The sequence below is a fragment of the Phaeodactylum tricornutum genome, chromosome 1 (genome assembly GCF_000150955.2).
Source record: "Phaeodactylum tricornutum CCAP 1055/1 chromosome 1, whole genome shotgun sequence".
NCBI classification, from domain to species: domain Eukaryota; phylum Bacillariophyta; class Bacillariophyceae; order Surirellales; family Neidiaceae; genus Phaeodactylum; species Phaeodactylum tricornutum.
Window position 1 is genome coordinate 542,504 of NC_011669.1, and position 27,374 is coordinate 569,877.

Sequence of the window (27,374 nt, forward strand, 5' to 3'; positions counted from 1 at the left end):
CGTTATACCTCTCCCGCCGTCCATCACATCGGCAAACGAAGATTACTGGGCGATGGATACGACAAATACTTGTGCAGACCCGATCTACACGTCATCTTCAAGATATCTCCGTCCATATGGTTCAGGGCTTGGAAACCTCGGCAATACGTGCTTTATGAATTCCACATTGCAATGTCTGGCTCATACGCATCCCCTGAAGCGCTATTTCTTGTCAGGAGAATATGGAGATGACTTGAATCGTAACAATCCGTTGGGAACGGGTGGGGACTTGGCGACTCAGTTTGCGCAATTGATGATGGACATCTGGATTACAACGGCTCCTCCGCGCAACTTTCTTTCGGAGGCCTCTACCGGTTATGATTCTTCCTCATCACTAGCTAACAACGTGGTATATCCGCGAAACTTCAAATATACGCTTGGTAAGCATGCGGAGCGGTTCGTAGGGTATGACCAACACGATTCGCAAGAGCTCGCAACCTACCTGCTAGATGCTCTGCATGAAGACACAAATCTTGTAACAAAGAAGCCATATGTGGAAAAGCCGGAGCAGAAGGACACTGAAAGTGACCAGGAGGCCGCAGATAATGCATGGGAACTGCATTTGAAACGAGAAAATAGCAAGGTTCTTGAAAATTTTATGGGACAGATCAAGAGCCGAGTACAATGCTGCAAGGCAAACTGCAATCGGGTATCGACCACCTTTGACCCATTTATGTATTTATCCGTACCGATTCCGGGATCAATGGAACGCATACTCAAGGTTACATATGTCCCTATGAACCCTCAGCAGCGTATGCAGAAGCTTGAGATCACAATCAGCAAAATGGCGACGATGAAAGAGCTCGTCGAAAGAGTATCAGAGCAATTGCAGAAGTTTGGTCTTCTAAAGACCATAGACGACCTCGCATTGGAGGACACGTGTGCTGTGGACATCTGGCATCAAGAGGTTTACAGCTGGTACGAGCCTAAAAATGAAGTGGATCGTATCAGAGATAACGATTATACGTTCTTGTACGAATTGGCGCCTCTGGCAATGGTCAAGGCGATGGGACAGACTGTGCTAAATGGAATTGAAACTGACGACGATGTTGGTCTTGGAACAATTACGAAGCATTACCAGCTCGATTTGGCCACAATGACTAAGTTGAATAGCGGCGATGATTGGTCAGCAAAGCTGTCGACATACCTTCAGAACCCCACCATGTTGCATAATTCGTTTGACCCAAAAAGTGGATTATGTAGCGAACGTCGTCTGATTTTTCTGCGTTTAATGAATTTCATTGATTGTTGCTATCGAGAAGTTGACGATGACATATCAGGTCAAAAGAGGTCGCGCGACAACTGCTCTGAATTGGTGAATACTTCGACGAACGAAGAGGATGTGCTTGATATCATTGAGCGATGCGAATCCTCTGCTTTCCTTGAGAACGTCAGATCAAGGCATGATTTAGCAATTTTGGAGTTTATAGCGTCAAAAATGAGAAAAGAAATTGTCAGTCTTGAGAATCAACAAACAACTATGTACCCTGATGGAGTGATAATTCAAATCCATATTCGGAAAGCTACCTTGTTATCTGGTAACCATCGCACGTCTGATACTGTCCCGCTAATTATGCGGGTTTCTGGTAGCATGACTGTATATGAGCTTAGAGAAGAGCTTGCAAGACGCCTTAAGAGATGCTTAAATACAGGACGTGGGAATGTGTCAGGGGAATCAACGTCTGAGCAGGACGAGGCCGAGATGAGCAAACACGCTGGCAACGGTAGCTTTGCATCGCCAGAGCTTTTGATAATAAGGCAGATTCCGCTTTCATACCAACGAAAGAGTCTGAGTAATTACCGATCGACGGCAACTTTAGCAGCCAGTAGACAACTGGGGTCACTGGAACTTGTCAGCAACAAAAATAGGCTGTTAAGGCCACGGTCTCTGGCATCGAAGTCGAATGAAGATGAGCGCTCAATTTTAGCAAATCTAGTTGGGCACCATGGGACGGTTTTTATGGAATGGCCAGAGACTCTTTACAACAATGCTTTTGATCCAAAAGAATATGAGCATTTTGATTGCCCAAGTGATCTGTACAGCGATGAATGTGTAGCAAGGAAGTCTTCGAATGCAACGACAGTATTGGATTGTATCGAAAAATATTGCCAGATGGAGCAGCTGGAGGATACTGAGATGTGGTACTGCAACAAATGCAAAGATCATGTCCGAGCGTGGAAACAGACTCACCTCTACCGCTGTCCTCCAATATTGATAGTGCACTTAAAACGCTTTCAGTACTCGTCATCAACGCACCGCCGAGACAAAATTGGGCTATTTATTGATTTCCCTCTCGAAGGACTTGATCTTACGAGCGTTGCACTTCATTGGACCGGAGCAGAGAAACCTCTTTACGATTGCTACGCCGTAAGCAATCACTACGGGGGGCTTGGTGGTGGACACTATACTGCTTATGCATTAAATGACGACAAAGTTTGGTGTCATTACGATGATAGCCGAGTGACCGCCAATGTGGAACCCGAAGAAGTTGTGTCAGAAGCAGCCTACGTACTGTACTATCGGAGACGAGATGTCTTGGTCGGGCAAGACATTCCACTTCCGATGCAAACTTCAATAGTGCCGTCGGTTGCAGTTATCGTTCAAGAGAATGCCGACAAGGAAGACGACCCAACAACGAATACACGTTGCAACGCATCCATGATTGCGACTGACATGGAGATTGTCAGTCGCTCTACATCACCGATGGGTTCTGTTGGAGGCGACTCAAGCGCGTATCAATATAATGTGGAGCAGGAAGATTTGCCGTTGCAATGAATGTTCCGTTATCTTCTGAAGACCTATGTTACGATGATTGGCCTCTCATGCTTCGAAATCCCTCAGACCATCGATAAAAAGGCTTACTATAATATCTAAAGCGCTAACAGTTAGTAATCGTCACCGCGGCTCAGTATTTCCTTACAATTGGGCCGAAGCACAAATGTTTGTTCATATTGAGCAGTGTAGCATCCCTTGACGTCACACAGTGGAGGATATGGTTGGATGATACCAACATCGCAAAGGTTCTTGAGCGCGCCCATGTATTTGTCTTGCTTTCCTTGTGGGCCGTTCACAAAAGCAGACCCGCCGTCTTCGCGTTCTAGCCAACGGCGACAAAAGGCAAGAGTTCCGAAAGTCTTGTTAATATGTGCTAGAAGCTTCTTGGAGCTCTGCATACGGAGAGGAACATGAGGGCAATCGAAGCGCTTCATATAGTGACTGCACTCCATATCTTCAATGACAAATCCGCGACCTGTCGACCCAAACGTTTCAATAGCAAAAATCTCCCCTTCTTCCATAATTAGAGATTCCTCACACCCGTTCTTGACGATCGGTATGGACTTTCCTCCGTGTATCTGGTGCTGTCCAATAGAGTGTCCGTTCAGATTGCGAATGGCTTTGACTGGGTACGTTTTTCCATCTAGTTCGACTTCAAAGCTTTCCATGACTTCTTGTATAGTCTCTCCTATGTCACACAGCCTAGCGTCGATTCCAGCGAGGCGAACACCGGTATCAGTTGATTGACGCACCGCATCCAACAGAGCGTCATAGCGGGGATTAAAACTGACGGTCCAAGCGCTGTCAATGATTCGACCATCAATCTGCACTCCAAAGTCTACCTTCATGACATCATCGTAACTTAGTACTGTTTCGTCTCCACTATTTGGCGTGTAATGCGCAGCCACGTGATTAAGCGAGCATCCTGTGGGGAATGCAATACCTCTCTCGAGCCCTTTTTCTGCGACAAGTTCTCGATTTTTATTTTCCAATCGTTCACACATGTCGACCAGTTTGATACCAGGCTTTATGAATGACTGGGCATAAGAGCGTACCTGGCGATGAACCTCAGCGCCTTCACGCAGCTTCGCGTACAAATCATCGTTGAGGCGATCGCGTGCCCGAGCTTCTTCCGAAGTTTCGCGAAAACTATTGCCTTCACCGGGGTGATTCTGAATTTCCCCTGTAGGGAACTCTTTTCCTTTAAATAGTTCAGCGACAGGGATCGTAGGCGGATCCGTTTGACCGTACTTTACATAATAATCGGTAAAGGCAGTGTCTTTTAGGCCGCGGGCAGGTGGTTTGAGGCATGGTTCTTTGACTACCAGCTTTACGGCACCTCCATTCTTTTTCTTCTTCTTTTTACGCTTCTTCTTATTTTTCTTTGTTCCTTCTGCAGATCCATCACCAATAGGAAGGTCCTCCTCCTCATCATCTTCCTGTTCTTCTGTGTTAACGCTTTTCTTTTCTTCTTCCGTCGTCATGTTCGACTTTCCAATTAGGATTTAAGATGGACAAACGTGCGTTTGATTCCATCTTGAAAGCTTTCATATGCCTACAATTGGTCCGTGCTGTGTGCACCCCTCCATTGATTTTTCCACTTGGGACTGGCTGACTAGTAACAGGTTATGATACCTTGTTGTACTAGAAAATAATTTAGAGTTAGTGATGTAACGTAAACAGTACTCCACCAAAAGTTCAATCTGTCAACACCGGACTATGTGACAGAGTCTTAGCGACGGAATACAATATCTCTATTGATTCCTGATCTACATGTTCCACTCCAAGCTATTCCAGAACGACTAGCAAGCGGCTATAGAAACGGTGTAGGCCTACACCAAGCGGGTGTTGAAGCAAGACAGGCTCGCAACACCTAAGGAAGAAACCTGATTTTTTCTGTTACGTTGCTTATATTCTATGCAAACATAGGATGGATTTACTTTTTCAAGAAGACCAATACGTCCGAAGACTACTCTGTTGGCTTAAAGCTTTACTTACATTAAGTAGTTCATTTTACTTTATCGACCAATATCTGCTGTACCCACAACGTCGGATTCTTCCTTTGTCTCATTCGATAGCATCGTGCCGAAGCAGGACTTTGCCAATTAATGTTGTACTGAAAGTTAGTCAATCCAGAATTTATACAGACAGCGTTGAATTCTATGCCCACAGTTCTTGAACGTATCGAGATTCTTTGGCAAGATTGGTCATGTAGGACTTTGCTCCTTCTAGTGACATCGAGCCTTGCGAAACCGCAATTTTCTTGAGAGTCTCGGCTACGTCATGGCCCATTTTAACGCCACCACACACAAAAACGTATGCGCCCTCGAAGTGAATGAGTCTCCATGTTTCTTCGCTATTCTGTTCCAGCAAATGTTGGACGTAAATCTTTTGGTCGCCATCCCGACTGAATGCTAGGTACAGCTTATCGATAATCTTTTCACAATGAAATCTCTCCATTTCTTCTTGGTATAGAAAATCATAAGATCGCTTCTTACAACCAAAATAAAGAATATTCTGTCCCACGGATTGGTTTAGGTGCTCACGTTGGTACGCTCGTTCTTGTAAGAGCGCTCGCATAGGTGCCACTCCTGTACCGGGACCAATCAATAAAATTGGCTTCGAACTATCCTGAGGCAAGCGGAATGTTGATGGACGGCTATACACCCTTATTACGTCCTTACCAGGGACACGACTTGCAAGATAGTTGGAACACACGCCTTTGAACATGGTACCATCGGAACGTAACGCGTCTGTCACGGCCACTGTCAAGTGAATTGAATTTGGATACACGGAGGCCGACGAGCTGATGGTAAAGAAGCGAGTCTGTAGCAGGGGACAAACGGCCAAAAAATGTGCCAAGGGAATTTCGATCGAAGGGCAAAGCTTTAAAAGATCGACAATTCCAACGAAGCTTGCCAGAACCTTTTCCTTGTATTCTGTCCGGCCTTCCTTTGACGACATGCGTAACAGAGCCTTCTGGTCCATGGGGTCCTTTGCATATGATGCAAGAAGCTTGAGATCAGATCGTCGAGGTGCTGATGTTAAGTCGCAATAGCGGGTCAAACATTCTCGGATCGAGAGGGGCATAGGGAAAGGTGCACCGTGCCATTCATGATTGGGAGCTGCCTTGACATAGAATACTGCATTTAAATCGTAACAAAGTGCCCTGGCAACCGCTTCTACAGTTTCTGCGGCGTTCACAGGCAGCACACCAAGGTTGTCGGCAGTTGCATACGTAAGACCTCTGGCACTGGAAATGTCAATTTCAACGTGCACTGTCGAGCCCGGCTCTTCCGAGCTTCGAAGCTCCTGGACTTTCGTCACGGGACAATCTACTGCCGTAAAGTAGTGACGGCTTGATCCATGAACCTGATCAAATGGCATCGGCTTAAAATCTGAATCTCCATTGTCGATGTAGTGTACCTCGTATTGGCAGTCAGGAAGCTCCACTCGAAGGGCGGCCTCGCGCTTGCGCTTGCCCAGCGCCTCCTTGTCGAAAACGTACAATCGTTCCATTGTTGGCCAAAGCTTCTTGTCCTTCCAAGTTTCGAAATCGCCTTCCAAGTCGCCATCGTCATCGCCCATACCTAGCCCGAGAATCCGATTTCCGCCAACTCTTTCCAAGGCATGGTCAAGGAACTTTCCGGTCGCATTGTAATGATCGTATTGCTTATTCCCGAGACCAAACACACAAAAATCCAAACCGACTAGACACCTGTCCGGTACAGAGAGTTCCTCTACTTTTAGATTTTGAAACAGCATTTCCGTCGCAGCCTTTTTCGCCAAGGCAGCCACAAACTGCGTCGCGTTGTCTGGAGCTTCCCCTTCTCCGTATGTAGCCCCTAAGAAAACGGCTCGGGAAATTCCGGATTCTTGGTCTTTCTGTATCTCATCAACAACATCCTCGACACCAATATCCTCCAAATCGACAACATGTACGTAGAATCCATGTGATGGTCCTTCCCGTTCCAGTTGGCGTGCAAAGCTTTCGGAAGTCCCCGTTTGTGTAGCATAGTATACCGATATTTGTCCACCGGGGAATTCGCTTCTGTCAATCACAAGCTTCTCCGGTGATGTTGGAATTTGTTCAATGTCATAATTAGCTGTTAAATGCTTCTTCTTGTTTGTCTCTAGCAAGACGTAAGCTAAGGCGGAAGCCAAGAGGATTGTCGAACAGCCGGATATTAAAATCAGCTGAGACGAAAATGATGAAGATTCGGTCATGTCGCTCATATTACTGGAATTGGAGCTAGCAAGTGCAGAGTTCATGAGGTCTAGTCCACAGAAAGATGTCTTTGCCTTCGTTTCTGCGGTGTATTTGGAGAGCGATCGCCGACAAAGGCGCAAACGCAAAATTACGGCTGATTTGCGTCGTGGTCTTCGATTCCGACGGTAGTAGAGTGGTTCTCTTGCGTGGCGCAACAGAAAACGCATTACAGACAGACGAGTATAGACTAGCAATCTTCCTTCCTACTTCTAATAGGGCCCTACAGTCTTACATTCTGATATCAGGTGCTCACATTAATTCAATCTCTTTCTCTGTCTCTAGAGTAGCTAGCCGTTATCTCGTTTTCCAAACTACAGTTTTTCTTGAGTGAAGCGGCATGTTCTGCCCGCACCGACGATCCGACTATAGAAGAACACCTCATTGTCGTTGTGAATCACAAAATTACAACCTCCCCCAAAGGCACCTTTTTGCAGCGGGAGGTCGGGAAAGATCCGCGGACCCGAAGGTGGATTAAGCTTCGATTCCCGCAGAAAACAGCGTGGAGGCGCTTGGTAGTGAAGATTGTCGTAGGCAATTCGAAGAGTTTTGGTACCAAGGTTGAAATGAAAGCTGGTACGCTCAATACCTTCCGACATCTTCTCATATTCTTCATAGTGAACAAGCATAACACGAAAAGTTTCTTTCAGTAGAGGGTGAGCCGGCTGAGCTATCAGAATACTCTGCATGATGTTGTTCCAGGGATTGAAAGCCGTAGCCAACGAGCAACCTCTAGGGAGCCAGGCTCGTTGCGTGAGCATGTCGACGTCGAAGTAGTACCCGCCCGTGACATATAGAGCCGCGACCCGACAAATAGTGGCGTGATTTCGACCTTCTGGATCAGAATCAAAGTGTGGCAGTAGATCGGGGGCGGCGTGTCTGACCAATTCCCGGCACGATTCGAAAGTAAGAAATCTCACATCGAGATTGGTTTTGCCCCAAGCCCTTTCGTATTGACGGACTGTCCTTTGAATGTTTTCGTAGAATAGTACTGGTTTCTGGTCTGCCAAGATATCCATTTTTGTGTGAATGAAGTAAAGGATAGGAGGCACTTCATTTCCATCGTACCACACATCAGACTCTACATCAACATCGGCTGCATCTTCATGGAGGACAGGCAGCTTAAACTGTAATTGAAAGGCCACCAACAGCATCAATGTGGCGGAAATTGCCGCGAGCGAATTCTTTACCGTGACACGTATGGTAGACCGTTTCACAAAAGTTTTCTTGGAAAGCAATACCATCTCCGACTAGATGAAAAACACAAGTTCTCGGTTTCAATCTACGTACCGGTGTTCGACGCATAACTGGCATCCAATCCGTATCGTGAGGTACTTTTAGGATTCCATCTCTACCTTCTTTTGCAAATTGCTAGTCCTCTCCCAATACAATCGTCGGCGAATATGTCGTCTATTTATTCAAGTTTTGGCAACGAACTGGATTGACACAAAGCTCCGAGACGATGTAACGACGTACATCCAACTCTACGCGCGGCAAGAGAGGATTTTTTTCATCCTACATAGGCCAGGCCGTCCCTCCATTGACTGCGACAATTGTTCTTCGCTGTTGTGAAGTACGTACGCCCTGATCCAGATTGGTAATAAATAAGCATGATTTACAACAAGAATTGAGCTTTTGCTGTTGGCAGGTTTCGAGACGATTGTGTCAACCGTATAAGCGAGTGCTGTAGTAAAAGCAATTCTTATTGGAACTTAAGAAAAGAAATCGGAATCGATAAGTAATCTATTCTTGGCATGACATCTAAGTTAAACGATAGCTATGAATATTGAAAAAGAATAGTTAAATCGTATATTCTTTAATTTCAGCTTACAAAAAACTTAGGCTTAATTCTGTTTTTCACTTGATCGTGGTAAATACCGGATTCTGTTTGACTCTAAAAAGGTAAAGACCCAAATTGATCAATTTAGAACAAAGTATTGGTACAACAAAGATGAATTCATTTCGGGTTGTCCGAAAAGCTGAAGTCCGACAGAAGTAGAAAGAGGAATGCTTGAAAATTGACCCTTCCGTTTTACGTGCGATAAAAGGGATGCGTCTCACCTTTAAACGAAAGGCTGATGACCTCCACAGCTTCCAACGCCACGCCACATAGCGTACAGAAGTCAAAAATCTTCACGTTCCACAAATAGATGCGGTATGAACTTGACTTGATTTTTAGGTCGATCCGGTCGGCTCTTGGTAGTCTCAGATTTGTTTAAAGCAAAGAAATGATTCCAAAAGATCCTGGTAGACCAAACGACTGCAAGAAGCGGACCCAGGAAACAAGCAAGGACTCCTTTGGCCTACCAGAAGCTGAACACCAGCATAGGATCCGTCCAGCAGTTGGCCCAATGAAATTCGACGTTCTTCTGGGCCGGGGTAGAGCCCATGCGTCTCATCCCGGAAATCGTCGCCTGCAGATCGTTGTCAACGTAAATAAGAATTGGTATAATGCCTCGAATTCGAGGCATGAGAAGACAAGGATAACTGAGGACATCGTGAACCAGATACAGCATTGCGGTACAGAAACGGGCCGCTTCCTTCGCTACGACGGAGATTCGAGTGGATGGATTGAAGTAGACGATAATACGGCCAGGATAAAAGTTTCTCAGGCTTTGCGTTACACACGACGCTCAATGCACACGTCCGTCATCCCGACAAGTGGAGAGCACACAAGACGGCATTCTGAACCTTAGTATGCCAAAAGCTAGCTAGGACTCTGACACAATTTCCGTCGTCCAATGGATCTCTCAGTGAGAAGAGCACGGATCTTGTCACCGGCAACGAAATGTATGCTACCTTGGGCAACGGCGTACTGTCACGACGGGACGATGAATCATGGACCAGTGCAAACACTGCGTAACTCGCATAGACCGCTTCGGAAATCGGCCTTGTAAAATTCACAGAGTAGGTTAGATGTGAAGGTTTCCAGGTGTGTTAAGCATAAAGCAGGAGAAGCTACCAATTTGTATCCGTTAGTAGACTATTGCAAATATGTGCCTTTGAACGATGAATCATTCATTTTCCACTTTGTTTGACTCCCATCTGATGAACAGCACGTCCAGATGAGAAGTTCATTAGTTTTATGGTCCGTGGTAGCCTTTCTAGCTCTGCGCTGCAAGATTGTAAAGCCACAAGGTCCATATGAAATCGCACTGTTTTGGTTAAAGGTCTTACTCTTTAATGTCCGATGATGTCCAGAAGAATCACACATCCTTTTCTTTGTAGATACCGCAATAAGAAGTATCTTAGAGTTGCAATAAAACTCTCGTGCTCTCCCAAAAAGAGTAAAAACTCTAGGTGCTCAATTTTTCCTTCACGTCTTGCATCCACACAGGGAAAACTTTCTTATCAATCATTGATCTCAAAAGATGCTGCTGTTCTTTGATTAGCCGTTCCACAGTCTCGTCGAGTTCAGGCGCGTGCTGAGATTTGCGTGTTCCTTTCTTTTTTGGCTTATTCGCCCTCTTTTTGCTATCGTCGCTCGGACGGCTTCGCAATGCGTGGCTCACCTTTTCGCGAGCATACTCTACCCCTGCATCGTACCTATTGTTGAAAAGGAGGAGGACGAGAATAAGAATGTCACTTTCCACAGATTATACTGTCAGTTGAAGAATTCGTGGAATACAACGTACCACATTTGCGTCTTGGGATCTTTCAGTAAGAATCTGTAACCAAAAAAGATTGTAAGGTGAAGAGAACGAAAAGCTTTGCACACTCGTTTTCGATGCTCTTACCTCGATGGAGGTAGGCCTCTTCGCAGCTCTTCAACGATCAACAGCGTGATGCGTGTTTTGTCTTCTCTTCGTTTAGCAGCCTGGTATGCAGCCTTCTTGTCCGATACAAACTTCCGAAACCGCTGATTTCCTGGGTGTGGTCCGCTCTTTCCACGACCACAGATTACATCCATTGAGTCTGGGGAGCAGACGTAACGGGATAGGTCATTTGGTGCCGGGGCTCCCAAAGCATTCGGAATCGCTACCGAGTCAACGGAACCATTGAGTTCATCCTCTTCGGAGGTGTAAGATAGGTTTTTATCGTCCACTGACTCCATTGTATGATACTGCTAAGAACTCTTGTAACCATAAAAAAGATGCAGAAAATCCTTGTGATACCGATTCAATTGTGTGTGCATGGAATAGAAGAACAAGCTTGTGTGAGTTGCAGTTCGTCGTCTATTTTTGCCACCATAACTCTTAGTTTCGTCGACGCCAAAGGCGATTCAATCAGTTGACGGGTCGGATTTTCATGTCTGTCAGCGTCAAAACTTATTTTCTCTTCAGCGCTTTAGAAATATTAAATAATCATTTTGCTAAACATATAATGCTCCGAAAACTTCGTCACAGGTGCTGAGGACATCATTTGTCAAGTTGCAGTTGCACGAATGAACGGTGGTGGCGAATGCTTCCTGGTAGATGGACAGACCAATCAGCTGTTCTGTCCAATCTAAATAAATATGCAGACCGTATGTTGCATACAATAGCAGTAAAAGCATCACTTGACGTATTCTTCCCTTTAACTCTGAAGTTAGCAAGCTAGGAAATACGACACTATCATAGAATCAAATGAGTAAAGGGAAAATTTCAGTTTTTACCAATCGTAATCGGCACCGCCTGGGGCTCGACTTTGCCCAAATCCAAGGTCAGGACTCATATCATCTTCAGGAGACCACTCGGAGTCGAGACCCAAGTCCTTCAACCGTCTTTGCTGGTAGTACTCTTTCAGGTCCAAAGCCTCTCGATCCCGTCGCAAAAAGTCTCTCGTTCTTATTAACGCCTGGCTTTCCGACTCTCGTAGTTTGCTGCAAATCTCTGGGCCACCTTCCGCACATTTTGAAAAATCGTCCAATGCAAGCTGGCAAGCCTCCATGATTGCATCAACAACATCTCGCTCATTTGTTTCACTTACGGGAAGCTCCATAAATCCCCAGACTTCTTTGCGGAAGATGCTCTCGAGGAGAAATGCATCCGTCGCACCCAGCTTGCAAAGTCGAACAAATTGAACCATAAAAGGGTCTGGTTCACCATCTCTTCCAGGCGCACTCACCACATCAAAGGATTGAACGGGGTCCATCGGGGATGCATCATAAGTTTCGAATTCAAGTATATCCAGCTTGTCGTCGTAGAAGCGATCTTTGGGGTCAACTTCAAAAAACAATTCTGAAACAGCAGTTTTCCAACTTTGTTCTGGACAAAATGCATGCTCCAACAAATAGTCGGCAGCGCTTTTGGGGCCGTAGCAGATGAAGACTTCCTCGCCCACCTCGTAACTCTGGCCCGCAACCAATTCCGCCCCTTTCGTTGTACCAAAGGTTCCCATAAAGCCCGCACGCGCTTCCTCCGTGCCTTCGTCCGCGTGGTTACAGAAATCCATTAAGGGAAGGAGACGGACAGCGTTATCTACAAAAAAGGATCTTGATTGAGCCAAAGCCATTGCCCACTTGAAGCCTGTCAGCGAAAAACAAGGGATTTCTTCGCCATTCCATGGAATCGATACAGGGAACCGGTTGCCATCTTTCTCGAAAACGTTCGTCTTCAGCCACGTTACGTCTTCTTCTATATCATCCAAAACGCGATAGATTCGATTTGTGGATGAGGATTGCAAAATCTCCTGGTCTTCTTCGGACCACAGCAAAGGATGATTGATGTCCTCTGGACCTGGAAGTGCCGCAACCCACGCGCTCATAAAAGCTTGGAGCGAGTTCTGACGAATAGGTTCCTTCGTCCCTAGACCGGTGTCTGCAGCTAGGCAAACTTCGTTCAGAATTAGTAAAGCAATCAAGCCAGCATCACCTGTCCAGCTATTATAGTCTTCTGAAAGTACGTCTTTGAACACGACGTTGCGCGCAAGATCCGCGGAAAGTTCATAGCGTACATCATACGGCATGGCCAAGAAGACCTCACCTTTTCTAATCTTCTCAGTCGCCACTAGACCTAGCCGATTCACAGAAGACGGTGCGACGGTGACCTTCAGCGTCTTGCAGATATCCTTTTGTACCGCCGCTAAAGAATTTTCCAAGCTAGAAGCTGCATTCGATATAACCTCTGCCGTCGACGACGCAGCGAGTGTGGAGACACCGAGGGGTTTAAGATTGGAGAACTGAGGTGCAAGAAAACTCTCCACAGTGTAAGACCATGCACTTAAACAGTACACAATTGCAAAAGAGAGTCTACAAACGGAAGCCATCGGATCCGATTCACCGACGCTCTTGCTACGACCTAAACTTGATTCTGCCCAGACAAACAGGAAATTGTGAAACGTTCGATTTGGAAAACGATCTCCTAATGTACTATGCCAAGTAGTCGTTACGGATGGTCGTTTATTTTGCTGGCAATTGCATCTGCTAAAATGTGTGACTGCGACAGTTAATCTCGGCAATGGCAGTGTACAGTTACCGTCAGGTACCAACTTTCGACTGACTGTGATTGCGAAAGCCCGTTGCCCTATGCTTGTCGCGTCCACAGTCAATCACCAATCACAGGCTAATGTGAAGCACATCAGCCAGTTTTCGTGTTCATTGTGTGTTTTTCGTAGGACGAATAATGAGAGCAATTGTAAGACCGAGAGTTTTTGGTCAGGATATCGCTCATTATCTTTATTGACTGAATGTGTGAATAATTTTAGGGCCAACCACTGGATTTTTTCCTTTACAGTGCGGAACGGGGGCTACTTGTTGTCTGTATTGATTGCTTGGTGCACTAATTCTCTCAAAAAGCGATGCAGACTGAATTTTCTCTTGCGTCAACAAGTTCCAAACGTATTGACATTCTTCTTTAGCGTTCCACTGTATACTTTTTCTTCTAACTAGCTTTAGGTAAAATTACTTCCAGTTGAAAACAAGATTGGGAGATCGAACCGAACAACCGCGGCGGTGCGTGCTCCACCAAAAGCAGCGGATGAATCACATGCACGCTTTGCTTCTCAAATTGGCTACATCTACTCCACTAATTTGCTTCGCTAAATAGCGATCCTCCTTCGTATCGTTGCTCCTCTTATACAGTTCAACTCCTTCCTTTGACTATACCTGGTCGCCAAACGTAGATTCAGCCAGATTTGAAGCAGCAAACGTGTGGCGCACGTATGTCGACGTTCGGGAACAGTAGCGTCGCCTCTTCCAGTAGCTCGCGGTCGACGTCGATTACGCCAAACGACTATAGCGTCCCTCATGCAGGGAACGAAGGCATCAGCTCCCTAAACTGGAGTCCAACAGCGAATATCTTGGTGTCTAGCAATTGGGACGCGGGTATACGATGTTGGGAAGTACAGGAGCAAGGGGGCCAAGTACAAGCTAACCCGAAAGCACAAGGTATGTATGGACATTTAGTGGCACATTAGCTGATTGTTCGGAAGGCTGACATCTTCTGTTTCGGTACAGTCAATCACGAAGGAAGCTCTCCTGTGCTCGACACTTGTTTCTCCGCGGACGGAAATACTGTGTTTTCCTGCGGAGGTGACAAAGCAGTTCGTATGTGGCAGCTTGGATCCGCACCTCCAAACAACATCCCCCAACAAATCGGGGCACACGATGCACCTGTCCAGGGTGTTGGATTCCTACGTGCGACAAACATTGTTGTGTCCGGGGGTTGGGATAGAAAACTTAAGTTTTGGGACTGTCGACAGCCTACTCCGGTCGCGACTCTTGATATGCCGGAACGCGTGTACGCAATGGATGTTCGAGATAATTTGTTAGTGGTGGCAACGGCTGGTCGACATATTATCTGCTACGATGTTTCAGGACAGCCGCGGGAGTATTTACGCAAGGAGTCGCCGCTTAAATACCAAACGCGGTGTATTGCGTGCTTTCCAGATCAAATGGGTTTCGCCGTTGGAAGTATTGAAGGAAGAGTTGGAATTCACTACGTACAGAAGGTAGCCGGCCGTGACAGTTTTGCTTTCAAATGTCATCGCCAAGACAGCAACGCATATTCGGTAAATTGCATCGCATTTCAAAAGCAGTTCGGTACTTTTGCGACCGTCGGTAGTGACGGCATTGTTAACTTCTGGGACAAGGATAACAAGCAGCGTCTGAAAGGCTTCAATGCGATCCAGCGTACAATCTCATGTGCCGCTTTCAATGAGCAAGGCAACTTGTTTGCATACGCGAGCAGCTATGACTGGAGTCAAGGGAGTATGCACTTGCAACCTGGGAACGAGATTTTTATTCACAATGTAGCCGAAGATGAAATTCGTCCGAAGGGCAAGAAAGCGAGCTATAAACGATAAAGCTACTTCTCTGTTGCCAACAAGATGAGGTAGATTTTATAGACTTAACATCTGCTCAGCCAATAGTTGATTGAACGCTATGTGCGATTCGTACAATAAATGAAGAAGCGAAGTCTTCGTCGTTTCGGATTTTCTCATCAGCTACTTCAAAATCGATCACTCTTGCCAATGAGTCAAAGGCGTGCACGTTTCCCGGTTGCTGAGCAGCTAGAGCGAAGAGAACAGCAGCCAATAGACGAACGTCCGAGTCGCCAGTTTCAGATGCTTCCATCATACATTCGTCCCCTAGCGCAATTTGAGCAATCGCGTTCCCTCGGACGGCGCCTTCCAACCAAAATCGTTTTGCCAGATTCATGGGACTGTGCAGCTCGTGTAATCCTGGCACGCCGGGGAGATCTAAACACATGCTGGGCTGCAATCGTGTCAGGATTTCTTGTGCTCGATGGAGTCCTTGACTAGACAAGAGACCTTCTTCGCAGGCTCGTCCCAGTCGAGTCAAGGCAAAAGAGTTTCCACGGGATGCACTTTCCAAATAGAAGTCAAAATAATGAAGATGATCTCCTGACGCTCCTGTTGTAGGAAGAGTAGCGTCTTCCAGGCTCCTACGTGGTACAGGATTATTGCACTGCTGCTCGAGCTCTCCAGACAAAATGCTGGCACTTTCTAAAGAACTAGCAAGGACAAACTGCGTCACGTCGTTACTTTCTAGATCGGATCGTTTGGAAATCCATGATGGAACATTCGTTTGTGTTGGCTCGTCCGAGTCCGTAAACCAGACAATCAGGCTTGTACGATTCAGGCCAGGATCAATGTGTACACCATGCAGAACATCCCAAGTGTGAACTACCCCATCGCCACATTGCAAAGGAAAAAAGCGACGAAGTGCAGCGTGATTGGAAGTTGTTCCAAATGTCTTTGTGTCCGCAATTAATTGCTGTGTTGTATACAACCCGTTGGTTCCTTGAGCGGCAGTGTCGTCCAAGGCAATCACAGAGGTCAAGCGAGAAAAAACATCGTAGTGAGCCGATATGCCGTTGCGTGACATCCCATCAGTAAGCTCATCTCCGTATCGACGAAGAAAAATATCGTCGACTTTAATTGTTGTTGTGTTTAGCAACTCGTTGACTTTCGGGAGAAGCTCATAATAGACGAAAGGTGATATGAGTTCGATCAAATCGCATATTCCGTTTTCAAAGCTCTCGCAAGAGTCGCCACCTTCACAACTGGCTTTCGTGAATATTTGCCTCCCACCTGTAACTAGATTCAAATGTAAGCTTGGCAAACCATCGACCGAATCAGGATTGCTACTCATCCAGCCATTCCTTTCCATTTGGTACACCTTGTTCCAGACTAACTCCGTTACGTTTTTTGGAATCAACCCTGGGATATGCGATATAACACTGTCGTTGGGTTTAAAAGCTGGCTTTTCGACCAAATCGAAAGAGAATCTCTCTGCACAGAGAATGCTTAGTTGCTCTAGGGCGCGGAAACCTTCGTCTTCTCCGCGCGCGAAAATTGCGGCTTCCGTCAATCTGCGCACAAGTCTTAGATCAACATGTTGCTTTTTCTGTTGGTGCTGGCTGAAGTCATTAATTGCGTCTGTTACTTGCGTAAGCGCAATATCTGGACCTTTCATAGGGCACGAGGCAATTGGAATCATCCGAAGACCCCATGGTTTCGACACTTGGCTAGATCTTGAATATGCGTGCACACAAGAATGCCGGATCAACCACGCTTGAAGAAAGAAATTGGTTGCCACCAAGAGCCTAAGCATACTCGCTTCGCGAGACTTTCGTATGTGCTGATATATTGCTGTGATCCCTTCCGAGCCCGATATTTTCAAGGATAGCAAGACGGGCTTCAGAATGTTGACCAGCTCAACGTTCTGCCATCACTATTAGTCTGACCAAAAAGTGACCATGTCGACTATCATTGGGATCGTTATGGTTTCCACGTACTTGAGGATGTGGCAGTCCCAGAAATGATCTCATTTATGTTACATTATAACTAGTTCGAAGACATTAGTCGTCTGACAAAGAAGCGACATACAGACATAGGATTCTGGCGTCGTCGCTGGTTGAAGAACGGAAGTTCCCACACGGTGTATACGGTAAACGTGTCGTCCTGTTCGGGTAGGATGAAACGAGAACATCAATCACAGCCAAACATGGCATAAAACGACAAAAGCAAAGAAAGGCATTTTGTTTCCCGCTATATTGTTATCCGTATTGACTTGTCGCAAGAGCAGCAGGGTAAAGCTACGTTCGTACCGGCTCGAGAGAAACAAAAGCGAGTTTCAGCACCTTTTCGACGTGTTTCACGTCAAGTTTGACTAGAATCTTGATACGACACTAGGCGCGATTGATCCTTTTCGATGCGACTGCCCATCATACATATACTGAAGTAGCTAGCAGCAGTCTTGCATATGTTATCTTTGGAATGTGCCGCGTGGCATTCGGCGTAGATTTCTCGTACGTCCTGGCAGTTCGTCATGCGATTGCCGTACATCGTCGCCATCACAACAGAATTGTGCTCGCCCCATGTATTTGTACGTTTGGGCGGGTTGATCTGGATTGTTGCAGATTCTTTGGCAAATTCGGTGGAAAGATCTTCAATTGTATTGTGCATACTCTCAGCGATGGTCTTGGTCTGATTTTTGATGAAAGTTGTTGTTGTTGCAATAACAAGTGTTCTGATACAGAATTTATAGACACCGTGAGAAACTAACTGTAGGCTCGTTGTTCTGCCGTGCTTGATCATGGAGGATAGAGAGAATGGCGTGGGCAGAATTTGGTGTCATGAAAGAATTCACGGTAATTCTGAGGATGCTTGTCGATGTGACAGCTAATATATATATCTTTCCTTAATTGACTGTGAATAAACATACGAGTTCCATCAAAGTTCCGTGTCGCATCCAGTCGAATCGTAGTTCACAATTTATGTCATTCTCAAACTACTCACTGTCAATTTCTAGCAAACTCGTACCATTATGGGCCTCCCCTAATCCACTTTAACAGTATTGTAAGTCGGTTTCTAATGATGGATAACATTTCACAGTTAGATTGTTTTTACATTGGCAAAATAAAAAGGAATATTTTTGATGTCACTGTCAACATTTTAACTGCTACCAACCATTAACAGTAGAAAGCTCCAGGATTTGTAAAAAGTGTGAAGCAACCCTCAAGAAATGTTTGTTTTCAAGTACTGTTAGTAGCTGGTAGGATAACAATGGTTTGCCTGCAACCAATGTTGCCATGTGCCCTACAATTTCCGGTTGGTGATTGCCAAAAAGAAATAGGATAATAGCTCTCCGCAATCTTTTCTGTAGTCTATCTACACTTACATGTTTCGGTTGCATGCATTGCCTCATTCAAGCATGGCAGATTTGAATGAAAACGTAGAGTTTGTATATCAAATTGTTGGGCGCTTATTCTCACAACGGTTGATCCAGTTTTGCCATTGTTTGGTTTGTTTGTCAAGAAACACTCCACTTCTGTTTGATTTGCGGGTGAGCATGGATTGCAGCCATGAATGTGTACTTGTTGATGCTCCCGGTGTGAACGCCCGAAGCATCTTATGGCGCTGCCATCATATTGCCAATATTTTGTTGTGACCTCTTGAGAGCGGTGCTTGAATTTTGTGATACATCAGAGTTTGGAATGTGTTTACTGGAATGCTAGATCAGCATTTGCTAATGACAATTGAAAATTTTGTCTTATATGTGACATGTGGTCGCTTTTTCCAAATCCGAGTCCCACCTGAGATAGAAATGCTTTCGATGACGTTTTTTTGTGATCGCTCCCGTGTGGGAGTGAATCAGTGTGGTTTTCAGGGCTCTTTTCTAGCGTGTGACCCAGTAGAAGAAATCACAGTCAGCCCTCTCTCTACCTGCAAAAGAAAACGTCCATCCACAAGGCGACTACTTCGCAGGAAGGTACGCTACCTTGTTCCATTCTTCCAACCTGAACCTAATACACGGGTGCTTCACAGCGTTGACACTTGCAATTTCGAGTATTGTTATGAGGGCTTCTCTTAATTTGTTGGCTCTGGCTTTCCTTCTGTTGGACATTGTTGGGCTATCGAACGGTTTCCTTGTTCATCCACCCAAACTCGGCGAAAAATTCAACACCGTTTCCCTGAAGCAGGGATCTAGACTTTGTATGTCTGTGGAGACTGAGAAAGAAAAGAATAAGGAAGATGAAGGTGTAATGGAATTGTTTGACGAAGAACGGGTGATGCAAGAGGAGCAACCGCAGACAGCCCCCTTTCTGAGTCAAGGCGAAATTTCTCCAGATGCTCTGAGCCCTGATTTGTCCGACCCCAAAGAAACTCGCGTCATTATCTACATGATACTCTCTCTTCTTCCTGTTCTGTTCTTGATTCCGCTCATGTTGGGATCTCGAGATTTGATTCCGTTAGATGCCTTACCGCCGGTCGAGTTGTAGACTCTGACGTGGATGAGCTTGATGTGCTTCTACCGTTGAGTTGTCTAAAGAGATCAAAAAGATATGTACCTTTGTATTTTACGATGTGGTTTTAAGTGGTGCGAGTCCCTATGGGGAGTCTAAAGCTGGGCAAGCATCGTCAATTAAGGATCCCCTTAAGAAATTGCATCTTTTATTTGTCTTTTTTAACCTTCTTGATGGCATCGTCGAAGTTTTCTTCTTTATCGGCAGCCTCGAACATATCAAACATTTCACCAAGATCCAAATCAAGGCCCTCTTCGTTCTCGTTGTCTGGCTTATCGGCAAACAATTGCTTGGCAGTATAAGCCCGGGAAAATGCCGGGGCGGGAGCAAAAGCTTGAATTCCCGACGCTAGGGACAAAATCAGGATAGTGAATGCAGTTTTCATCGTGCTTACCGGGTGAGGCTGTGTTCGGCAAGTTAAGAGTAAAAGTGATTATGTTAATGTGTGGAGGAGGGTGTGCCCGTCAGTCTCATTTTCGGTGGTGGACGACGGAAATTTGATTTCCTGCCGTTAGTCAGTGAAAACAATGTCCGAGACTTGTCTGTTTGAGTATTGCTTGTATCCGATTGGATTATGTTAGTCGTGTAGCGAGAAGGCACAATGCAACGGACGAATAAACCCAGTTACTTCGCGAGTTTAACTCTCAACCTGGGTTGGATTGACATTAGCAAACTCTACGAATCCTTACATATTAGACACAATTACCTGGTGGCATTTTGTGTTGTAATTACTGGTTGACATGAAGTCAACGACAAAGTTATGCTTTGCCATACTCGGAGCTCTGTTGATTCCTCCGGTAGAAGCCGCGGCCTCGGAGGGCGACGAGCCGACCTCCTGTCGATTATGGCTCGCCCCTTCGGCCGTATCCACGGACCGCAAACCCAAATTTGGTTTATTTGCGGGTGCTACGTACTCGATGGATGACATTATTCCTCTCTCAGAGTTGGCTATTCCTCTGTCAGACTTTATGGAATACCCGAATCGCGCCCGATCGCAGTACGATAGCGATATTCTGGACTTTGTTCAGTCTTTTGTGTGGACTTCGGAATATGCCGGAGGTCGTTGGGAGGGCAATTACAGTTCGACTGTGTTTGTCCCAGGAATCGGAATTTTGTCCAACTATCACACGGGTCACTCTAATGTTGATTGGCTGCAAGGGTCGGTACTGAAACGCGAGCGCAATGCGTTCACACTCCCGGGCATTGCCCCATCCTTCTCGGGGAGCCATTACACCTTATTATAACATGACGCTACGAGCGATCCGTACGATTCCGGCTGGCATGGAACTCTTCGCGAATTTTGGAGAGCAGTGGGACGGAAGTTTTGGCGACGACGCGTTTCAGGATAAGTTGACTCGGTGGGAGTATCAAGATGCGGACAAGCTTTTGGACAAGATTGTCGACTTTATGGACCAGTTTGGTGACCAAATGAGCGAGACTTTGAAGGATGATGTTCTAGACTTTATGCTGGAAAAGGTACTGGGAACAGCCACAGGAAAGCGCGCCAAGATTATTAAATCCTTAATTCCTGCGCATCCACAAAAACTTCAGCGAGTATTGGATGCCGGTGGGACCTTTGTTTACCGCAATCGGGATTTAGTCAAAAGTCCCCGATGGTTGGAAGACAATGGCATCTGTGTTGACAAGATGCGTGGTGACACGAGTACCATTCCTGATGCGGGACGAGGTGCCTTTGCTACTCGAAAAATTGCCAAGGATGAACTAATTGTTCCCGTACCTATGATTCCGGTTGGTAACAAGGCCCTAATGGATATGTACGAATTTGTCGAAAACCATGATGAAGAAGGGCGTCCAACGGGTCTCACTTACAACTTTGAGAAATATCGCGGGCAGCAGCTCCTGGTGAACTATTGCTTTGGCCATCCAGAGTCAAGCCTTTTGCTTATGCCAGTTGGCCCCTTGGCAACCTTGATCAATCACGGGAGTCTCCGTGACAAGGCAAACGCTTACCTCACTTGGTCTAAGCACACGAGCGTTTGGAATGACCACAGTCTACATGACCTGCATGTGCACGAAGTGATGAATCAAGAGTATCCGAACATTGTCATGGAAATCTACGCAATTCGAGATATCGAAGAAGGCGAGGAAATATTCATCGACTATGGTGCTGCATGGGAACAGGCCTGGGTCGAGTACAAGGAAAATTGGCAAGCCAGTACGCTCGACGGCAAATGGCCGCTCAAGGCCGAAGATATGAACAGCATCTTCCTAACGAAACCATTTCCGATCAATTTACAACAAGACAGCAGCCCATACCCGGATGGTGTCGCCACTGCCTGTTACATCTACATAGGAGAACAAACAGACGGAGAGGCGCACGAAAACGAAGATGGTTTGTCGATTTTTCCGTGGATCGGACCGAAATCCTTCGAAGACTATGTTGGACAAGTCTTGACGGTGTGTGATCTCCGCGGGCGGGAAGAGAGCGTAGAACACGGCTTCGTCTACATGGTCCGCGCGCGTCTTCCGGGACAGGACGAAGTAGTTGAAGTGAAGGGTGTACCGCACGTCGCAGTCACTTTGGTAGATCAACCGTACCAAGCCGATCACCATCGCCCTGGCGCCTTTCGGCATCCAATTGCTGTAGAAGACCAGCGTTGGCCTCAAGCCTGGCGCGATTTGCGTGGATGAAGCAAGTTATGGATGATCGTTGTTAATGATACTGTTTGCAACGTTTGTGTATTTTTTATTTGTAAAGATGCTGGGAATGAGGCATCCTCATGCTGTCCGTACAATTGTCACGTACAGCGGAATGTTTACGAGAAGAAACTATTGTTCGACCGCCGAGTCGCTAGCACCGTACCTGGACAATGTTTCTTCCAAGACCTTTTCCACGGATGCCGCAAGAACGCTCTTGGCGACGCACCCAACAATGGTGTCCAGCAATTCATCCTTAGCATACATTTGTATAGTGGGTATACTCACGACGCCGGCATCCGAAGCGACTTCTGGCAGATCATCCGTGCAAACTTCAACAACCTCAATTTGTCCCGCAAATTGCTTCATTACATCTTTGACGACCGGGATGGACAGTCGGCACGGACCACACCAGGGTGCTGTGAAAAACACCATGACGGGTTTCTGACTTTCCATCTCCAACACGATTGAAGTGTACTCCTCAACCGTCTCAATCAATTTTCCGCCGGTTTTCCCAACTGCCATAGAAAGGCGTGGCGATGTCTTTGACGGTCTCGGCGTCCATGCTATAGTGTTCAGGAGAGTCAAGGACTTGGATCGATTGGAAATCCATCTCGAAGGTCGCAGCACAGGCTCCAGTGAACAGAATGCGGAGCAATATCTTGTCAGCACCAAAACAATGGCGTAATGTATAAACAGAGTGCGTGATCGACAATATTGTTGGGCCCGGTACATTGCTGCAAAGATCGCTGCAATAGATGAATGGTAGTAACGAGAAAAAGTGAATGATCTGCCGCTCTCAATTCTGGGTCTGTGACGACAATCAATCGATCCAAAAGAGTCTCAGTCAGCTCTCGAAAGAACTCAAATGCTTAGAATTGGTTCTGACTGTGAGTACGAGCTCAAGACGATTTATGTTCGATAAAGAGAAGTACGAGCTGCATCTCTAGCACGAATGAGGAATGGAAGTAGCGTATGCTTTGCCTTTGAGAGATATTGGACTTGAACTGGCCGCCTTGTTTTCGGGTTTTGTCTCTTTTATATCCTGTCTTACCGCTTCTCGATGCTGACGTTGCCACTATAGTATGTCAATTTGGGCCAAAACAATACAACTCTAGAATCCTGATTCCGTATTCCTGTATATCACGATACCTCACAAGCGTCACACACGAGAAATCTGATACCAAGACGACCGGGCAAAAACTCCTTATTCTATCTTTCCTCGCGCCAGCCTAGCTTTTCTGATTCACTGGGATTGTCGAGCATTCGCGAGCTTTCGATCGTATCCGAAATGCTGAGCCAGCGGAGCCACATTCGCAGAGAACGACGACGAAATTCGACCAAGCAAGAAAGCTGCGAGAACTGGAATGATGTGGTTTTTTGGTTGTTTTCAAAGCCTTGTCTGGAGCTCTCATAGGCATTCTGTTCTCGTTGATGTCTTTGCACACAATCATTGATTAAATGTATTTGTCAATCATGAAGCTTTCGCTTACTTTTATTTCTTTGATTGTCATCGTAGACCAGACATTGGGTTTCTCACCCGGTCTGCTGTCTGCTGGACGCCGCATCACCCAGCTCCTCTCGACCACGACATCATTCTCGACCACAACAGCCTTGGAAGGCGACCTTAATACACAATCTTTGCTTGCAGATTCAACTTTTTCGATCAAACCAGACGACCTCATTGCGCGTGCCAAGCAAGTGTTAGGAAAGGAAATCGGGTTGGGGCTGAAGGATGGAGGAGAGTGTCTTGCGGAAAGTTTTGCGTTTTGTGCTCCCGTTGTCGGTCCAATTGACCGTGATGCCTTCATCCAGGCGCTTACTTCGTTTGATCTGGAAACTGCTTTTGATTTGGAACAGCAGTACTTTGGTTGGAACGTAGATCCGTTGCAGCCCAACCGTGTGTGGTATTTCAACCGGCAAAAGGCTACGCACGTTAATACTTTTCAGGGCGTCGAAGCGACGGGCAAGAAACTCGAGCTTCCACCCCAATGTTACCACATGGACTTTGAAGAGAGCGGAAAGGTGACCGAGTTTGGATTCTATACGGTTGATCGGCAGCAAGGCAACACCGGTGGTCTGGGCGGAGCATTCGCCTTTTTTTACGGCGTCGGCAAGCCTCTGCCGTTCCCGGAAGGGCGTCCTTACCAAATGTCCTGGCAGCGCAAGTTCTTTACGGCATTTATCAACGTTTTGCAGAAGTTCAAGAAGGACTAGTTCTTGCCACTTCTTGATAGACCTACATGAAGGTTCATACTTGATAGCACTAAAAACGTTCTTACATATAGTATGCTTGGGTACTTTTTAACAGGATGTAATTGTTGCAGCAATGCTTGTAGAGTTTACCAGGGTCCGATACTGCAAACTGTGAAATATCCGGGACCCTAGATTTGCACGATCTTGTTTTGCTTGCCATTTAGTCGGCTCTTTGCCACCAGGCAGATCGACTGACTGTGAATATTTTTCTCGCAATAAAAGGCGAAACGAGTATCTTAGCCCATGGAAGCAAGAGACTCATTACAAATTGACTGAGGGTAGAAAGGGCGAGTCATCGCTTTATCGCGGAACGGTCGTCCCGTACCGTTTAAGTCGGAAGAAGTAGAGCATTGTTGTGATCTGGCAGTTTGTCCCCGGCAGTTATTGTATCCCAGGTAAGAATGGTTCCCGAGTAAAATCTATTGACATTTTCCAAGAGTCACAGCACTAGCAGTTATGACTTTGTAAGAAGGGAACCCGCCAGAGACGCACCAGCGAAGTTGCGAACAACCGTCGTACAAAAGCCAACGGCCGACCGATCCGTTCGTTACCACATTCCCCCGCCGATACAAAGGCACGATGGCATCGAACGAAGAAATTGCAGAAGCTCCGACAATGGAGATTGTCATCGACGATGAAGAAGTCCGAACTTCAGTTGGAATGCCGGTTCCCCTCGATCCGCCCGTCGCCACTCTCCCGGACGCGCCAGCTAAAAAGATCCAGGCCCGTACCTCATTCACTGCCGATTCACCTTACTTCAATGCCTTTTGTGACACCGAGGTTCAGTCCCTAGATATTCTGACGAAAACGCTGCAGGATATTTCGGAACGCGCCAAATCCTTTACAAAAAGTGGCACACTCATGAGTGATGATATGCGGCGCCTAGCTGCATCCTGCAAGTTACAGCAGTCAATGGAGGATGAAGAGAATGTAGATTCTAAGCAAGTTTATGGACAGCGGCGACAAGCAGTTGGAGAGGAAATGGCTGCCTTGCTTGAACTTCTCGGTGGCGTACGTAGATAGCTCGTTTGTGTCATCCTTTGAGATTTGGTTGCCCTTTTTGCTGGAGCAAGTTTCTCCCTCTGATTGTTTCCGGACTCATGTTTTGAAATCTATGCAGGTATTGGAATCAGTTGCAGAAGCGCAGGAATCAATGTGCAAGTCGTTTCATGAAACTTTGGGTATGAGTTTGGAAGCCTTTGCGCTGACGGAGAGAGGCACAGTGTCTGTTTTACAAGGCGAGGCGGAAGAAACTACCGAATCTGCTGAACAAGCTTTTACTAGGCACTTGAACGGTAAGCCTGTATACGTGGATGGTGATGACGATACGACAGCATCACATCGGAAAGGGAAGAGAATAGCCACATCGTTTAAGAAATGGTCTACAAAGGCTCGTAGCAGCGGAAGAGCGGCTTCCTTTACAGGAGTCGTGGCCAACAATGCCAACGACGACCCTGCACTAACAAAGGCCATGCTTGCTGCCAATCTACGACTGTCATTAGAGCAGATGCGTGTATCTCAAGCAACAGCAGAGCTGAAGCGCTTCCAGCTTATGAAACATTTGATATCCATCAAACATAGACGAAACTTTGAGCTTGGAGAGAGTACGACGGCGAGCGTTCACGGAATGCGAGCATATTATCAGCAGTGCTCTGCAATCGTATCTGGTGTTATTCCTAAAATCAATCAAATACAGGAGACTCAGAATGCATTGCGTATAAAGCACGCCAATTTGATCGTCCCCACGTGGAAGGAGCGCGAAGTTGTTCTGTCTAGCACAAAGGAAATTATCCAGGAAGAGATGTTAGAAGCTTCTCAGGTCGTAGACGCGATCGCTGAAGGAAACACTGATTTGATTGAGCTACAGCTACTCAGAATGGAAGAAATCGAAGACCAGACAAAGATTTGGGCTGTCCCAGATATGCTTGCCGAAAGCTCGCGATATCAACGTGACTCCATGATTGGAGTTCTACTTGAAGGTTGGCTTTATAAAAAAAGCAGCGCAATGATTTCGCTTCAGCCGTGGGCCAAGCGCTGGTTTGTGATGGATAAAGACGCAATTTACTTTTTTAGATCAGACGCGGAAGTTCGTAAAAGCACGGGATCTAGTTCCATGTCGGAACGAGTAAAGGTTTGCGACGTCGTGCTCTGTACGGTGCGTGAAGTACCAAGTGATGGGAACAGCAATCGATTCTGTTTTGAGCTTGTTACCCCAAGTGAGAAACCCCTGACTCTTCAAGCCAGAGGACCACACGAGTATCGCCTTTGGGTCCAAGGAATTCGTGCAAACACAGAGAACCAATTGTACCATGGAGATCCACATTCGGAAGAACTAAATAAGAACATTGGCAAAAAACAAGGCGAACCTGATCGACAGTTTTCATCTAACTTTGCGGAACTATCAATAACTGAACTTCGTAGTAATGGGAAGTGCGACGAAGGAGATGAGTTGGAGTCGCATTCCGATTCTTCTGGTTCACATCTAATAAAGCGTCCGATGGTCCAAGAGATAATGTCTGCAAATCCTACTTGCGCTGATTGTGGTATGGAGAATCCGGATTGGGTTTCACTCAACTTGGGTGTCATGATTTGTATTGAATGCAGCGCTGTCCATCGCTCTTTGGGTGTCCACGTTAGCAAGGTCCGCTCTCTTCGTCTAGACTCAATCAGCGACTCCGAGTCCAAG

At 46.3% G+C, this 27,374-nt stretch overlaps 14 protein-coding genes across 14 annotated transcripts; 6 read left to right on the forward strand and 8 right to left on the reverse strand.

Annotated features, from left to right (window-relative positions):
* Positions 1-121: 121 nt before the first annotated feature.
* On the forward strand, positions 122-2,566 carry PHATRDRAFT_974 (predicted protein; the record flags this gene model as incomplete). The annotated part of the gene is made up of 4 exons (XM_002176569.1): positions 122-844; positions 875-1,215; positions 1,330-1,590; positions 2,083-2,566. Coding segments are annotated over 4 exons (1,809 nt in total), but the record flags the coding sequence as incomplete, so codon positions are not given.
* Positions 2,567-2,925: 359 nt separating this feature from the next.
* PHATRDRAFT_17304 (predicted protein) lies at positions 2,926-4,311 on the reverse strand (the record flags this gene model as incomplete). Its single annotated transcript, XM_002177069.1, has 2 exons — positions 4,150-4,311; positions 2,926-4,065 (listed from the first exon to the last, which is right to left on the reverse strand). The coding sequence occupies exons 1-2, from the start codon at positions 4,297-4,299 to the stop codon at positions 2,926-2,928; spliced, it is 1,290 nt and encodes a 429-aa protein (XP_002177105.1). The 5' UTR covers positions 4,300-4,311.
* A 664-nt stretch (positions 4,312-4,975) lies between these two features.
* Positions 4,976-6,847, reverse strand: PHATRDRAFT_9283 (predicted protein; the record flags this gene model as incomplete). The annotated part of the gene is made up of 1 exon (XM_002177070.1): positions 4,976-6,847. A coding segment is annotated over one exon (1,872 nt), but the record flags the coding sequence as incomplete, so codon positions are not given.
* Positions 6,848-7,320: 473 nt separating this feature from the next.
* On the reverse strand, positions 7,321-8,453 carry PHATRDRAFT_42600 (predicted protein). The gene is made up of 2 exons (XM_002177071.1): positions 8,373-8,453; positions 7,321-8,332 (listed from the first exon to the last, which is right to left on the reverse strand). The coding sequence occupies exons 1-2, from the start codon at positions 8,394-8,396 to the stop codon at positions 7,397-7,399; spliced, it is 960 nt and encodes a 319-aa protein (XP_002177107.1). The 5' UTR covers positions 8,397-8,453; the 3' UTR covers positions 7,321-7,396.
* Positions 8,454-10,378: 1,925 nt separating this feature from the next.
* PHATRDRAFT_31625 (predicted protein) lies at positions 10,379-11,136 on the reverse strand (the record flags this gene model as incomplete). The annotated part of the gene is made up of 3 exons (XM_002177072.1): positions 10,379-10,628; positions 10,718-10,750; positions 10,820-11,136. The coding sequence occupies 3 exons, from the start codon at positions 11,134-11,136 to the stop codon at positions 10,379-10,381; spliced, it is 600 nt and encodes a 199-aa protein (XP_002177108.1).
* Positions 11,137-11,644: 508 nt separating this feature from the next.
* PHATRDRAFT_42601 (predicted protein) lies at positions 11,645-13,451 on the reverse strand. The gene has a single exon (XM_002177073.1). The coding sequence runs from the start codon at positions 13,266-13,268 to the stop codon at positions 11,673-11,675; it is 1,596 nt and encodes a 531-aa protein (XP_002177109.1). The 5' UTR covers positions 13,269-13,451; the 3' UTR covers positions 11,645-11,672.
* A 575-nt stretch (positions 13,452-14,026) lies between these two features.
* PHATRDRAFT_24439 (predicted protein) lies at positions 14,027-15,384 on the forward strand. The gene is made up of 2 exons (XM_002176570.1): positions 14,027-14,388; positions 14,458-15,384. The coding sequence occupies exons 1-2, from the start codon at positions 14,163-14,165 to the stop codon at positions 15,303-15,305; spliced, it is 1,074 nt and encodes a 357-aa protein (XP_002176606.1). The 5' UTR covers positions 14,027-14,162; the 3' UTR covers positions 15,306-15,384.
* PHATRDRAFT_42603 (predicted protein) lies at positions 15,361-16,978 on the reverse strand (the record flags this gene model as incomplete). The annotated part of the gene is made up of 2 exons (XM_002177074.1): positions 15,361-16,837; positions 16,935-16,978. The coding sequence occupies 2 exons, from the start codon at positions 16,976-16,978 to the stop codon at positions 15,361-15,363; spliced, it is 1,521 nt and encodes a 506-aa protein (XP_002177110.1).
* Positions 16,979-17,492: 514 nt separating this feature from the next.
* On the reverse strand, positions 17,493-18,105 carry PHATRDRAFT_42604 (predicted protein; the record flags this gene model as incomplete). The annotated part of the gene is made up of 2 exons (XM_002177075.1): positions 17,493-17,954; positions 18,034-18,105. The coding sequence occupies 2 exons, from the start codon at positions 18,103-18,105 to the stop codon at positions 17,628-17,630; spliced, it is 399 nt and encodes a 132-aa protein (XP_002177111.1). The 3' UTR covers positions 17,493-17,627.
* A 1,125-nt stretch (positions 18,106-19,230) lies between these two features.
* Positions 19,231-20,204, forward strand: PHATRDRAFT_42605 (predicted protein). The gene has a single exon (XM_002176571.1). The coding sequence runs from the start codon at positions 19,325-19,327 to the stop codon at positions 19,748-19,750; it is 426 nt and encodes a 141-aa protein (XP_002176607.1). The 5' UTR covers positions 19,231-19,324; the 3' UTR covers positions 19,751-20,204.
* A 269-nt stretch (positions 20,205-20,473) lies between these two features.
* Positions 20,474-22,465, forward strand: PHATRDRAFT_42606 (predicted protein). Its single transcript, XM_002176572.1, is given in 2 exon segments — positions 20,474-20,933; positions 20,953-22,465. The coding sequence occupies 2 exon segments, from the start codon at positions 20,515-20,517 to the stop codon at positions 22,424-22,426; spliced, it is 1,893 nt and encodes a 630-aa protein (XP_002176608.1). The 5' UTR covers positions 20,474-20,514; the 3' UTR covers positions 22,427-22,465.
* A 99-nt stretch (positions 22,466-22,564) lies between these two features.
* On the reverse strand, positions 22,565-23,167 carry Trx-m (thioredoxin m; the record flags this gene model as incomplete). The annotated part of the gene is made up of 1 exon (XM_002177076.1): positions 22,565-23,167. One exon carries the CDS (start codon positions 23,165-23,167, stop codon positions 22,565-22,567), a length of 603 nt encoding a protein of 200 aa, XP_002177112.1.
* A 741-nt stretch (positions 23,168-23,908) lies between these two features.
* Positions 23,909-24,649, forward strand: PHATRDRAFT_31632 (predicted protein; the record flags this gene model as incomplete). The annotated part of the gene is made up of 1 exon (XM_002176573.1): positions 23,909-24,649. The coding sequence occupies one exon, from the start codon at positions 23,909-23,911 to the stop codon at positions 24,647-24,649; it is 741 nt and encodes a 246-aa protein (XP_002176609.1).
* Positions 24,650-27,200: 2,551 nt separating this feature from the next.
* PHATRDRAFT_9123 (predicted protein) lies at positions 27,201-27,356 on the forward strand (the record flags this gene model as incomplete). The annotated part of the gene is made up of 1 exon (XM_002176574.1): positions 27,201-27,356. A coding segment is annotated over one exon (156 nt), but the record flags the coding sequence as incomplete, so codon positions are not given.
* Between the last annotated feature and the right edge of the window lie 18 nt (positions 27,357-27,374).

What these genes read in the sequence shown, in the direction of transcription:
- PHATRDRAFT_24439 (XM_002176570.1), top strand. Translation starts at nt 14,163, where the DNA reads ATGTCGACGTTCGGGAACAGTAGCGTCGCCTCTTCCAGTAGCTCGCGG. An exon ending in AGCTAACCCGAAAGCACAAG is followed by an intron (nt 14,389 to 14,457) that starts GTATGTATGGAC and finishes GTTTCGGTACAG; the next exon opens with TCAATCACGAAGGAAGCTCT.
- PHATRDRAFT_42600 (XM_002177071.1), bottom strand. Translation starts at nt 8,396, where the DNA reads ATGCCAGTTATGCGTCGAACACCG. An exon ending in CAGTTATGCGTCGAACACCG is followed by an intron (nt 8,333 to 8,372) that starts GTACGTAGATTG and finishes TTTTTCATCTAG; the next exon opens with TCGGAGATGGTATTGCTTTC.
- PHATRDRAFT_42606 (XM_002176572.1), top strand. Translation starts at nt 20,515, where the DNA reads ATGAAGTCAACGACAAAGTTATGCTTTGCCATACTCGGAGCTCTGTTG.
- PHATRDRAFT_42601 (XM_002177073.1), bottom strand. Translation starts at nt 13,268, where the DNA reads ATGGCTTCCGTTTGTAGACTCTCTTTTGCAATTGTGTACTGTTTAAGT.
- PHATRDRAFT_42605 (XM_002176571.1), top strand. Translation starts at nt 19,325, where the DNA reads ATGAGGGCTTCTCTTAATTTGTTGGCTCTGGCTTTCCTTCTGTTGGAC.